Raw genomic sequence first — 13,898 nt, forward strand, 5'->3', positions numbered from 1 at the left:
TTATCTATTGCATCTTGGGTTGATAGTAGGACGAATAAAAGTACCTGTTTCTTCCCTCCCGCCTTCAAAAAGCTATTTCATTTCCTGGAAAAACTCCTTTAATTGTGATACATAAGCATTTTCAACTCACATTTTCTCTTGGATTCGTAATATTGCTATTTTTAATGCCATTGGCAATAATAGAGTTGTTTGCTGCAGAATGAGCCGAAGCATTTAGCCCAGCTAGACAGTGACCCAGTTTATCAGAGTCTGACAAAAAATACTTATATATATTTCACAGCACAAGCAGAAATAATATTCAAACCTCTTGACCATTTTGATGAGTACTTTATTGGTTCCTAATGCTAAGGAGGAGGATGAGAAAGAGCCATGTAAAGGGATATGTTTACTGAACACCAGTCTCAACTGTGGTAATTTTCTGTTTAGAGAAAATAATTGTAGTTTTAGGACCTGTTTTGCCTGATATCTGCTCTAGATGGACTGTACCTTCAGTGACATGGATTTTTTTCATCTAGGCAAAAATCTCTCTTTACTTCTGCAAAAGGTACCTGTCATTCCACTACTAACATCAATAACTTCCCCAATAATTTAGTTAATCCGATAGGAAAACAACCCAAACAAACCCTAAAAACTTTGTTAAATTTATGTCCTTTCCAAAAGGAGCTATTCTGCAGCAATTCTCTTCAACCTCACGAGTGTATTATGGACTGATTTAAAGAAAACATTCAAAAAATTTGTGAAAGCCATGCTTCTGTTGATTCCTTGGCCAGTCATGTCCTAAGCTCTCTAAAGAGGAAACATGGGGAACACAGACCTAAAACTCACTGAGATGATCTAACAGCATGTTTTTAGAAGCTGTTTAAATATTGCTTTTTTAAACTGAAATACCTTTAATCTACAATGTTTGTGGTCACTTTTTCCTTGATGTTTAGAGCTTTTATAATACTTCTCATTTGGATGCCTGAAAAAAATTAGAGGAAAGTATGTGTCTGTTTACTCTATATTGAGATGGAGAAGCAACCATACTAGGAAGCAATTTCAGACAATAGCATGGATGTATGAATTATGTTGGTTTTGTTTCATTACACTAAGCTATATTTTTTTTTGGAGAGTGGTCCAAAATAATGTTAGAAATGGGCTGGGTTAGCTGTTCCATTTGCTTCCTATAGAAACGTGTTTTTATGGCTTTATTTAATGGGGGGAGAGTTCATTTCATAGTGAAACTTATGTCACTGCTAGAACCAGCCAGAAGTTTTCAGAGGAAATAAAGTGGCCTTGAGAGCAAGGGAATGTTACACCTTTACAGCCCAGGTTCTACAGTTTTCTTTGTTAATATTCTCTGTGTTTAATCTAATTCAGAAAAGCAAAAAGCAAAAAAAAAAAAAAAAAAAAAGCCTTGAGCAATGTCAAGTTCAGCAATTAGTGGCAGCCAGGACTGCAAAAGAGTTCAAGAGCTATAGGTTTAGGTCCCCACAAGGCCATTGGAGTTATGCCACATCCCTAAAGGTCAACACACTCACCTTGGGGACAAGAGTCTAATTGTCAAATTCTTGTTCCTGTTGACTCGAAGCAAGGCCATGATTTCCAGCTTTCCCACATCCCAAGGGAGGGCCACAAGCATCCTGCAGCAAGCCTGGCTCTGTCTCTCAGCTGGAAGTGGTTCCATTTGATAGCAGTATTCCCAAAGGGAGAAAAGAACTCTACAGAGTGGTCAGAGCACTCGGGGGGACTGTGTGAAAGGCAAGTTGAGTTCTCTGCTCTCCTGAGAGAGTGCCTGCAATTATTGATACAGAGTGGGAGTTTCAGAAAGTGTGGTTTGGGGGTTTAGCTTTGAACAACTGACTAATAATTACAGCATTTTGCACATGGGTTGTGAGAGAAGCCTTGCGTTCTTCCTTTCAGAGAAAATAATTCTCTATCCAACCACGTATTTCAAGCCCAGTCTGGATGATGTTTGTGCGCCTACTTTCCCTCCTCATTGAAAGCCACAGCGGAGGCAAAGCAGCATCAAAGCCTCACGCACCTCACACGTCAGTAACTGGATGCCCTCTAGCGAGGCTGCCACGCTCTCAGATCCATCGGCCCTCGCTGTATTGAGAGGTGTGACACAAAGGAAGCTGGCTTTGCAGCGTTATCCCCTGAGGCTGCCCTTCCTCAAGTGGCCAAGGCTCATCTCAGCCTCTAGACGGAGCAGTTTGCTGCCCTGTGCCCTGCTCGAAATCCACTTGAGCTATCCAGGGGCATTTAAAACCAGCTGGAGTATGGCAATATTTGATTTATTTAACTCAGCGAGGAGGTTTCCAAGGAGTTAACATTGAAAATTTCAAATTCATGGTGTGAATTCACCAGGCGATTGGCAGGATGTGAGAGTCTTCAAAACTGTAAATGACCAAATTAAACATTTTAATATTAAATTCCTCATCAGTTTATGGAACTATTTGGGCTCTATTAGTAAGACTCCTGGCATGTGAATGTACACAAATGTTTCCTGTGTTACTTCCCCCCATCCTCTTTTAAATGCCAAGATTAGGTGACCTGAAAAGGAGCCTTTTTTCTTCTGCAGCATTAGAAGCTGATCCTGTGCTCATTGCTCTGAAAACAAACTCTCAGGTAATGAAGTGAGAGCACAGCACTCCTTGGCAGTTCCTTGGGTATTTTTTCCCTAAAGCCAGCTGAAGATTTGCCTTAGTGTGGGACTGGCAGGACTGTGGGCTTGAGAGATGATGCAGAAGTTAGAAGCTGAATGTGGGAGATTAAAATTGCCATGCAATTGTCATATTTTGGAATATAACTTGGAAGCAATTTTTTTCCTCTTAACTATTTTGTATTTTATTAAAAGCCTGGTACTTTTACAGTTCAAAACATATCTCATTAGAAGACATTTGCAATATTATCTCAATATTGCAATTTGCAATATTATTATCAAGCAGCTGTTTGTTGCCCTTACCAATGATTTGAAATTTAGGTGTTTGCCAGACACAAACTGCAGTTCCACTTTCCTTTCTGTGCAGTGTCTGCCTAGAAGAACACTCAGAGTGAAAACCAGGCTTTGCTGATGGTGCAGAGGGAGGATCTCAGCTGGGTGCACACAGTGAATGTCTGAACTGCAGGCACCTGAGGGGAATCTGCAGGTGCCAGGTAAGGACTCACTCTCGTGTCAGCATAAGGAGAAAAGGGATGCAAAGGGTGGGTTCACAGCCAGCTGCCAGGCTGAAGAGGGGATGATTTCCCTCACTGTCCTGCAAAATAAAGCACCACGAGACACTTGCTAACACTTACAAGTTTTGTGCTCATTCAGACACTGCTTGACATTCCAGACTTCAGAGATTAATGGGCAAGCCAGAAATAACATTTCACCACTGTAGTACACATGGCAGGGATGATTGTGTGGCTTTTTCCTACCTTCAGGGCAGATAATGGGATTAGAACAGGAAGAGAGAAGTGACATGCATCATAGGTAAACCACAGTCATCAATCTCTTCCTGTGGCAGCATAAAAAAAAGTACAGTCACTCTAATAGGCTCTGGGATTCCCCATAATCAACTAGAACTTCAAATTTCCCTTTCTGAATATATGTGGTTAGTACTAGAAACTTTTAATCAGCAGAGTGGAAGAGGAATTACGTGACAGACTACTGCACCTAAGAATTCCTCTCTTAGAAAGAAGAGGTAAATGAAAGTGAAAATGGGCTTGGTGAACCATTTAAGACTTTAAAATAATTAAGGAAAAAAGAGAATAAGCACAAAACCTTCTTAACTTGCAAAACAGTTTTATTTCACACTTATACAAAGGTAAGACATTTTAAAACACTTGCAGTACTACTGATTACATCTACAGCCACCATGTTAACAGGGGGACTTCTCAGGCCTCTGGAGCTTTACAGGATTTGAAAGTTTTGAAGCTGATTGTCTATACAGGATAAACCCTCCTGCAGAGCAACATAATCACATAGCAGGCTGTGTGTCACTGCTCTAGAATTCAGAAAGAAATGTGGCTCTCCAATAAATCCTGGATTAACAGTATACGAAAGAAATACTGAAGAAAATGAAGGTACTACTAAAAAAAAACCACGCCAAAACTTGTGATGTGCAAAATGGATTTGGACTGCATGGATTTAAATATATTCAGTGCTCCACAGATGTCCATGGTGAGCTACTTTTTCACTTCAGATGCAAATCCTCTCTGCAATGTAAGTGTCAACAAGACAGAATTTACTCTCCTGCACCACGGAACTGAACTTTTTAGGTACCTGAAATCCTGGAGTAACAGCAGCTCTGGGGATGTGTGGGGAGGAAGAACAATGGCACAAGGTGTTGCCTGGTTATAAACAATAAACTTTGGTCGCCCAAGCAGGTTACATTCAAGTTTCATTCTGGTTTCAGGTGATCAGCTAAACACAAGAACATTTATGGATAGCACAGAGCTCCAAAGGAAGAGCCAAATCTACACTGGCTTTCCATTAAATCCAAAACCAACTTGCCATAGGAAAACAGTGTTTCATACAGAAATACAGACAAATATACAATTAATTTTAGAGTATTTTATGGAAATAAACAACAGGAGACAAATACCAAAAGATAACCTAAAAAACCTTCAAAGGAATAAAAAATACTGTGCTTGTCCCTTCAATCACTAACCTTAAGAAAGGCAAAGTAGCCTTTCCTAGCAGCAGTGGGCATCTTCACATCTGAAGTGAAGTATCTGTTAGTTAAATAGTAAAACACAGCTGTTTTTAGCCAAAATGGCAATCAGGGAAGTTGTTATGGTAGAGGGGAAGGGACCCTGCCATGCAGTATCTTCCTTGACTTCTGCAGTATCTCATTTTGGCAGTTTTGGGTACTGCAGCCCTCCTTCCCCAATTATCTTTGTTGAAAAAGAGAAATAAACCAAAAAAACTGCCCTTTCAGACTTTGTTCACATGGCAGAAAACATGCAGGAGGCACAAGCCCAGTTTTTAAACCTTTTCCAGGTTATCTTTTGGACCAGCTGTATAGCAAGGCAACAAATATTAGTATAAGCTAGTTTTCTTCATGATTCTCAAAAATTCTTGCTCGCTTACTTCTCCATCTCCGTCTCGATCAGCTTCATCAATCATTTCCTACAAAACACAGTGTTCATTTGATCAGACTCTAAACACAACACAATCCACTCATTAAAACAACAATAAATCAGAGGCACATCATGTGAAAACAACAATATATTTGACTGCTTTTCATATTTCTGATCTCTCAGCCCTTTTGGAATAGGACTAAATTCCTATCCAATCTCTAGGAGCTACAGGAATGGTCTGTGCCTGTTAGAAAAGCTCTGGCAAATCAGAATTTACCTGAAGTTCTTCATCTGTTAAATTTTCTCCCAGCTCCTTGGCAACCCTTTTCAAGTTTTTGAATGAAATTTTTCCTGTGCCATCATCATCAAATAATCTGAAAGCTTTCAGGATTTCTTCTTTTGAATCCTTTTCGCTCTAAACCAAGAGTAAAGCACATGTTAATCAGAAAACCCCTGACACCGAGATGTTCTTTTCTCTTATGCTGCCACAAGAATTTCTGCTAAGAATTCTACCATTTTTTGTGTCATCATAACCAAAAAGTCTTCAAAGTTGATGGTGCCACTTCCTTCCTTGTCAATGTCTGCTATCATCTTCTTAATCTCTTCCTTCTTTGGCTCAAAGCCTAAGGCACGCATCGCAACCTGTGCCAAAACAGGAAAACAATTCTGTTAGGAGGCCCCCAGAATTTTGGTGGAAGTGCTGAGCTAAAGCCTGTTTGATTTCCTTGTCCAGAACTCTAGTCACAACTCACTGCTATGGAAACACCCTGGTGTCCTCTACCATCTTCTTTATCTTGCTGAACAATAATAGTGTTGGTTTGATTTTCTTATGGTGTTATTTTTCCTGTGTAGTAGTGGAAATCAATCGCTTATATCAGGCAGAGGTAACTCATGATTTCAGGTTACAGAAATTGAGATTTCAGAAACTGAGGTTTACAGAAATTGAGGTTTCACATGCACAAATTGAGCAAAGTGTATGTGAGAAATCAAAGTAAAGGAGATAAGTAAATTTAAAGCGTTTATGCTTACAAAAAAACAAACACATAAAATCACAGGGAGACAACTGAGAATCATCTTCCTCCTTGTACTTCTGTATGTGTGCAAGTGCACACACACTGCCTGACTTGTTACTGAAACACAACTCAGATCTCTGTTTTCTTCTTTTTTAAATTAAAAACCAGGTAATTTTTGGATTACATATGTGCAAACATGGTTGTAACTTTCCTGAATGCGTGCAAAATCTGTGTTTAGTTCTCAGGTGAAGAAAATATTTGATATTCTGATACTCATCCCAGAACACCAAAAGTCCACTTCCCAGGAACAAGCACCTTAGTCAAGAAACCTGAAACTGTTTAGTTTCTCTAGTGCTCAGCTATTCAAAGCTGTCAGATTTAAACAGCCACATAGCAGAGAAGCTTGTCTGCTTCATGCATTATATGCAGAGTGCACCCCAAATCCAGTCATGACAGCAAGCCATTACTTTTCCTTGTACTCCAAAAACTGCTCTAAAATAGGGTTGACAAACACAAAAAGCAGCTACAATTTTGAGATCAAAGATATTTTCACCTCAGAGGAAAAAGAAAAAAAAGTTTGAAAACCTTCAGTTCTTTTATGTCGATGCTTCCAGATCCGTCAGTGTCAAACAAATCAAAAGCTTCTCTGATCTCCTGCTTTTGCTCTTCTGTAAGTTCAGGTTTCAAGCCACTTTTCTTCCTCTGGGCTGTACCTAAGCCAGGTTTTCTATAGTTGGATGCCTTCAGAAAGTGAAGGGAGAGAACAGGTAAGAAACAGCACCTTCCTGGGAGAATTTCAAATACACTTCATTATAAATGACAACAGTAATACTGTAGAGGTAAGAGACATTCCTTGCTGCAAGGGGTAGACATTGAGTCTCTAGGTCAACTTCTTTAAGTTAGAAAAAGAGATTTTTTTTCTGGGGAATGTGGATTTGGGCTTCCTGTTTTCTGTTTTGAACTGAAAGATTATCAATTCGAGGAATAATGCCAAAAAAACAGGTGGGCAGCCTGAAAATGAACACTCCACTGAGGTGACCATGACCCTCTGCACTTCCTGCCAGTTGCCTTTCCTGCAGGTTTATGTGAAAAATATGAGTACAGCATCCTCACAGCTCAAGAGGGTGGTTGCTTAGGGTCTTGGCTGTAAATGAGACTCAAAACCAGCCACTCCTTTGGGAAACAAGTTTAAAGGGAACTGTGTGGCTCCAGGCTAACTGTCCATCGAGTAGATGTGGAGCCAGGCAGCAACATCCAGTGGGAGCAGTGAGATCAACACAATCTGTCCCATAAGAAGAGCTAATCTACTTGTGCTGAGCTGGTGCATCATTATCCAGGACACTTCTGAGACCTTTTTCCTGCCTCTGGTATAAGCCAGTGCAGTATAGAGTGTCCCCCCCGACTCATAAAGCAGGGAAAAAAGCCTTCCTCAACTATAGTTTTGGTTTTAAATCGGCAGCAGACAGATTTTCGTCCTGCAGTCTTGAATCTGCACAGAACGCTGGAAGGAAAGGCAGTCCCTCCCACCGCCAGCTCCAAGTGGCTAGGCTTTATAGAAGTAAATAAAACAAGCACAAAGCAAGGAATTTGTTACCTAGTTACTGCTGAGTCTTGCCTCTGCTGAATTGTTAACATGTTTAGGGCTGGGATCTCTCTTTTAACTCTGAATATTCCATTTTCTTCTATTTGTTAATGAAATTTCGTTTTCCAACGTGATTTGTCCCTCCCAGGTTGGACTGCAAAGCCATTTGTCTGGCTCACCCCTGACTTCCCTGTGCTGCCATTAACACACGTATCAGGCTTTTACTCTTTATATGCTGCTCTGGGAAGAAGACACACGAGACCTTTTCCCGGCTACGGAGACTTACTGTTCCACTGATTTCACATCTGAGTTGTGCAAATCCCTTTCAGGTTCCACCTCCGGGCCTGGCCGGTGCCATTCCGACAACGCTGCCGGGGCCCGAACGATGCGGAGGTCCGTGAGCTGTGCCAAGAAGAGGCAGGCATGCCGAGAGCCGGTGACGTATTTTGCGAATCCCGGTGTTTTCCCGGGCGCGTTTTTCCCCCTGGAGTGGGGGGCTCTGCGGGGTGCGCTGTGCGAGGTAACCGGGCAGCAGCGACGGCCTGGCCAGGGGTGGAACCTGAAGGGGGTTTGCACAACGCACGGTGTCGGCGGGAGGGGTCGGAGGGGCTCGGGGGAGGCGGCGGTGGGAAGGGAGCCCGCGGCGGGAAGGGCGCGCTCACCATCCGGCCGGGAATGCCGCTCCGGGCTGGGACCGGACGGAACGGAACGGGACGGGAGCTCCGCACCGCCGCGCGCAACCGGCACGCGCCGCCCAGCCGGCCAATGAGCGGGCGGAACGAGCGCGGGAAGCCGCCCTCCCTCACGGCGCCGGCCAATCACAGCGCGGCGTGCCCGTGAGGGACAGCTGAGGGAGCGCGGGGGCGGGGCCGCCCGCGGGGAGCCTGAGGGAGCGGCGGCCGTGTCCAGGCAACTCCGTGTCCAGGGAAGCGGCGGGAGCGCGGCCCCTCCGGTGAGACACCCGCACCGGCCTGCCGGGCACCCTCCGGGCCGCAGGAAGCGGCCAGGCCGCCGCCTATGCAGTTCCGGTGTGTCCGCTCCGGGCGGCTTCCCCCCGGCCGTGTGGAGCGGGCGGGCCGGGACGCGCTTCCTCTGCCTAGCGATACTACGACATAATATTCAAGTGGACTTTCACAGTGTGGGATGGGGAGATAAAAAAAAAAAAAAAAAAAAAAAAAAAAAAAAAAAAAAAAAAAGCTTTTTGGGTTTGGAATAGCTATGCAAAGGGGCCTTTAGGAAGCTGGAATAAATGATGTGAATAAATTCCAGTACCTGAAGGGAACTTACAGGAAAGATGGGGCAGGACTATTTACAAGGGGATATAGTGATGGGACGGGGTGGGGGGTGAGTTCAAACTGACAGACAGTCGATTTAGATAGGATATTAGGAAGAAAATCTGTATTGTGAGGGGGGTGATGGACAGGAACAGGTTGCCCAGAGAAGTTGTGGATGCCTCATCCCTGGAAGTGGCCAATGCCAGGTCAGATGTGGCTCTGAGCAACCTGGTCTGGTGGAAGATGATCCTGCCCATGGCAGGGGGTTTGAAACTGGATGACCTTTAAGGTGCTTCCCACCCAGGCCATTCTGTGATTCTGTGATTTGAATCTGAGCATAAGAGGTTCAGGACCAAGATTTCTCAATTCTTGGTGTGTATACTTTGTTATTTAAAAAGGGAGCTTTATTTTAATCCACATCTTCTGCCACGGGACCATGGTGTGGAAGAGATTTTGACTGAAAGATTTATTTTTGATGTGTTAAGAATGAATAGTTGGTCAAAACTTTAAAGTCTTGGTAGTTTGTAAGTTATGAAGAAGTGGCATTGCTTTTATTTCGCTTAATGAAGTATTCATGCATGTTAGTTGGATTAAACAGAATTTGGAATAAAATGTTTTTCCAGAGTTGAAGGTTAAAGTCAGCATGGCATGATTGTTGTTACCAAGAAGGATCCGCACAGAGCTCTTGAGTTTGGCATGTAATTTGTCCATTCTGCTCTAATGAACTTTTGCCCTAAGTAAGGCAAATAACTGAAATTCCAGACATCAGTGCAGGAGGAGGTGGTAGTTCCACACAGCCTGCACTGCCACGAGTGTAAGAAACCGTGGGTGTTAACAGCTCTTTACTATCAGCCAGCCAGAAACAATTCCATGGTAGTTTAACAGTGCCCCATTTCAGCAACTCTGCCCCTTGATTTCTGAAAATAAGCTCACAGGAAGAAAGCTTTATATGGAAGAAAGCTGTCTTCAGAGGTAGACTGTTAAATCATTTTTTTGGTGATTTGTGCTCTGGTGTGCTGTGAGGATGGGGCAGTAATTTGTCATCTGTTCACAGATGCTGCCCACTGCCCATGGCTTTCAGGGATGCGAATGCCAGGAGACACATAGGACTCCAGCAACTCTCAGCCTTAGCATCCACTGGGAGAACGTTCCTGGGGCCACTGAAATCACATAAATTCATTGTGGATGAAATCACCAACCAGAGCACATTGATTTGTTCTGCTGTTAGGCTGATGGAAAGTTTGGATTTGACAAGTGCTGTTGGACAGCTTCTTAACGAAACCATTCAGGCTCAGAACAAGGAGTTTAAGACGGGGATGAGTACCCTGTTGTTCCTGGTTGGAGCATGGAGCAATGCTGTGGTGGAGTGCCTCCAGCAGAACGTTCCTGTTCCAGCTATAGTGTCTGTGATGTCTGAAGGGTTGAACTCTTGCTGTGAGAGAGTCCAGTGTCTTCAAATACCAATACACGACGTAAAGAAAGAGCTGTGTTCTAGCAGAGTTAGGCCAAAGGCTTTTGAAGGCAAAACTGGCCAAGCTGGATGTGATGGTCTTACAAATCCTTGGGATTTGCTATGTTTTCAGAGAGATATTTCTGCAATAGAAGAAGTAATTCCAATAAATTCTTGTTCCCATCAAGGAGATGATTGTAATTTTAACAAGCTCCTGGTTTCACCCTTGGCTGGCTTTGGTTCAGTGGCTTCTGTTGTCAAGGCAGCGGGTGACAAAAGTTCATCTGTGCTTTCTGGAAGTGGTGTTACTGCTTCCAGCTGTATCACACAGAAGTTAACCCACAGCAGACACTTCAGCACTCTAGGGAAAAGCCGTTTTACAAGTCAGCAAGGTAATTTTCAGGGGCACCTTTCAGGACCATCAGCAGATGTGTGTGGATGTTGTGGTTTAGGACACCTGGCGGTGGCTCTGAGCCATGGAAACCAGACCAGCGTGAAGCTGCTACAAAGCATCGCTGCTTATCAGCAAGAGAGAGCAGAGTGCAGTGGCTCTCCCCAGGTTAATATCGCGGGGATTGTGACGTGCTGTGTGCTGGGCCTGCCCGAGAGCTATTCCTGTGTCTCCCCAGGCTTTGTCACATTAGTGTCACCAGAGCAAGCCACAGTCATCAAACACTTTGCAGACAAACCCCTCCGGGTTCTGCTGATGGATGGTGACCTCACGGAGGGGTACCGACACTTAGGTTTTAACAGACCAACTAATGTAAGGACCATCTTGGAGCATCCCAATCTACAGGGAGGCAGGGCAGGAGATGTGTGGGTAAGCAGAATGTCGGATATTCTAATGAGCTTTGAAGTAAACCTGGTTTTGGTCAAAGGAAACGTGTGCAAAAACTTCATGGAAAGGTGCATCGCCAGCAGGATATTGGTAATTGGCTGTGTGGCTCGGGATGTGCTGTGTGCCTTCGGGGCAGCCACTGGTGCCCAGGCAGTGACGTACCTGAGCCAGCTGAACGCTTCTTCCATCGGGAATGGGGCCTGGGCGGAGCTGTGGAAGACCGGCGATGGGCGCGCGGTGGATCTGGGTGGGCTGCTGCCGGCACGGATCAGCGCGGGAGGCATCCCCCTGCTCACGGCCGTGCTCACCACTGCCCTGCCTTCCAAGGCGCAGCTCCTCGAGGACCAGTTCTGGACTTTGCTGTATCGACTCCATCACGCTCTAAAGGACGGGAAGGTTTTCCCTGGGGGCGGTGCAGTGGAGCTCTTGTGCCTCAGTCACATCCAGGCGCTCGCAGTGCAGCCCGGGCGACCGGGAAACGACAGAGTTGTGAGAGAGCTTCCCAGTCCCTGGCTGGCAGAGTACAAATCCATTGTGCTCCAGGCACTGGCAAGTGGCTGGAAGCGGTACCTCTCCGTGCTCCTGTGTAACACTGGGAAGGCCAGCTCCGAGCTGGAAGCAGGTGCCTCCGTGGATCATCACCTCCAGAAAGCAGCAGCCTGTGGCTCTCCCTCAGCTTACATTTTGGAAGAGTTTAGGAGAGGTGGAGTGCTCAGGAGTGGCTCTGAACCCCTCCCTGACCAGGTTGCAGATTTAAAGGTTTGTGATAACGTTGCAGCCAAGACAGAGGCGTGGAGGAGAGCTCTGGACCTGGTGCTGCTGGTGCTTCAAACTGATGCCGAAATTATCACAGGCCCCAGAAGGAATCAGATCCTGAACTCACCTGTGTCAAGTGAATTTATGTTTTTATAGGATTTTGAGGATTTGTAAGTCCATGAGTCAAATTTGTAAGTCCCTGGGAGAAGCCCGGGTGCAACCTACATGTCTTTATAAAGCAAACAGTGAGATGTGATTGTGACTTTAGAATGTAACAGCAGAAGTCAGAATGAGAGACAGTCACAAGGTAATTTCTTATTTCTAGAAATGAGAATTAAATAACAAACAAAAACCACTTGTGGCTTTATCCCTAAGCCAGGCCATGCATTTCTAGCAAATGGTATTGTCTGTGTGGATGTCCCCTAATGTCTTCTGAAGAATGCTGGAGATCTCTCACATTACATTGCTGTACTTGTGTTTAAATGAAAGAATATTTGTAATTATTTCTTAATTAATACCTTTTTCTTAATTTCTGTACATTGCAAACATAAGAGTTAAACTTGAAATCCTTTGAGTGTTACGTTTTATACTGAGAGATTGTATTAATAGATTTTTCTTTTGCATATTTATATGGTCCATACATCTCTGATTTCCCAATGTAGACCCTCTGGAACGTCTCTGGTTTTGACCAATTCAGGCTGAATCCTTCCTTTTGGTATTACAGACTGGATGCATCTCTACACAAAATTTTCTTTTACATTGCCAACTGGATTTTTAGATCATTTCCATGGGGTCTTTCAGCTATCCTTGCAGAGAGGAAAATGTTGCTCTAAGTTTTAGGTGCTGGCTAACAACTGAATCTCTCCTGGTGACTGAGGCACAGCATTTTTGCTGTGTTACAGCACTGACAGTTTGAAAGCTGGGCACTGGAGAGCTGGCACTTCATTGCAAGAGAGAGGTGTGTAACTATGGAGATATTTTTTTTCTGAACTTGGCATTCTGAGTCACACTGAAAGTGAAATGTCTCACCAGTCTGGTGAAAATAGAATGGAAAATGAATGGAAATGGTGATGCTAAAGAGGATCCTTGCATTCAAGACCTTTCTCATGAAAATGCTCATGGCTGGCAGCACAGATAATGAAATTCATCCACAAATAAGGTTTAGATACTTATTGGGGGTATCTGTATTAAAGTCATGTTACGTCTCTGACCTGAAACTAAATATTCTGGTTTTCTGTCAGATCCCAGAATTTGGTGGATTTGGGCAAAATACTATAGAGGCTTATAATTTTAATTTGGAACAGTAGTTCCAAGCAGCATAAGGATCTCGTTAGATTACATTTTGATCATCTTGCAATTATTATTTTCATTATTAAAAGGTTGGCAATTTAATATGTAGCTGCTGGGCCGCACTCTTGATGTACCAAGCTGTGAGAAAGTGTCTGGGAGATCCAAAGAGACAAAAGGAGCTGGGGGCTGTTAAGTGAGGATGAAATGGAAACACAACATATAAATAAATATAAACAGACTCTGCTGCTCTGCAAGCGTTTGCAGCTCATGTTTGGCTTTACACTGTTTTTCTTGAGCCTCCTGTGCTGAGCATTGCATAAGCCCTGTTCCCAGGGAAAGATCCACTTGGACCTTATTTGAATAGAGTGAAGTGTGTTATGGAAAATCGCAGACAGGAATTGTATTGAGGTGGTCCAACATCTATTTATGGGACTCTTAGACACTGGGAGCTGACGCACCAAATGTTGAGAAAGTCCAAAATGATGTAATTTTTCCAATCAGGCTTTTGAAAAGCACATAATGATATATTTAAATGTTGCGATGCCAAACCAGGACAAGAGGTTTTCAAAAAAGCTGTCAGATGTTACATTTGGATTAATTAACGCCTGTTTTTCTACAGGCCAACGAAACGGAACCATTTATAAAC

The 13,898-nt window shown here is 43.8% G+C and overlaps 2 protein-coding genes across 3 annotated transcripts; one reads left to right on the forward strand and one right to left on the reverse strand.

Annotated features, from left to right (window-relative positions):
* Positions 1-3,749: 3,749 nt before the first annotated feature.
* On the reverse strand, positions 3,750-8,440 carry LOC132326051 (centrin-2). 2 transcript variants are annotated; one of them, XM_059843738.1, is made up of 5 exons: positions 8,307-8,440; positions 6,648-6,803; positions 5,563-5,691; positions 5,327-5,464; positions 3,750-5,098 (listed from the first exon to the last, which is right to left on the reverse strand). In XM_059843738.1, the coding sequence occupies exons 1-5, from the start codon at positions 8,307-8,309 to the stop codon at positions 5,009-5,011; spliced, it is 516 nt and encodes a 171-aa protein (XP_059699721.1). In that variant the 5' UTR covers positions 8,310-8,440; the 3' UTR covers positions 3,750-5,008. The 2 variants fall into 2 exon arrangements, with proteins under 2 accessions (XP_059699721.1, XP_059699723.1); XM_059843740.1 differs by lacking the exon at positions 8,307-8,440 and adding an exon at positions 7,931-8,060.
* Positions 8,441-8,495: 55 nt separating this feature from the next.
* BBS12 (Bardet-Biedl syndrome 12) lies at positions 8,496-13,506 on the forward strand. The gene is made up of 2 exons (XM_059843737.1): positions 8,496-8,596; positions 9,973-13,506. The coding sequence occupies exon 2, from the start codon at positions 9,989-9,991 to the stop codon at positions 12,116-12,118; it is 2,130 nt and encodes a 709-aa protein (XP_059699720.1). The 5' UTR covers positions 8,496-8,596; positions 9,973-9,988; the 3' UTR covers positions 12,119-13,506.
* Positions 13,507-13,898: the final 392 nt, after the last annotated feature.

The sequence above is a fragment of the Haemorhous mexicanus genome, chromosome 4 (genome assembly GCF_027477595.1).
Source record: "Haemorhous mexicanus isolate bHaeMex1 chromosome 4, bHaeMex1.pri, whole genome shotgun sequence".
Lineage (NCBI taxonomy): Eukaryota > Metazoa > Chordata > Aves > Passeriformes > Fringillidae > Haemorhous > Haemorhous mexicanus.

Excerpts from the sequence above, each read along its gene's own strand:
- LOC132326051 (XM_059843738.1), bottom strand. Across the intron at positions 5,465-5,562 it reads TTATGATGACACAAAAAATG|AGCGAAAAGGATTCAAAAGA; the intron begins GTAGAATTCTTA and ends CTCTTGGTTTAG. Across the intron at positions 5,099-5,326 it reads TAACAGATGAAGAACTTCAG|GAAATGATTGATGAAGCTGA; the intron begins GTAAATTCTGAT and ends TGTGTTTTGTAG.
- BBS12 (XM_059843737.1), top strand. The coding sequence starts at position 9,989 with ATGGCTTTCAGGGATGCGAATGCCAGGAGACACATAGGACTCCAGCAA.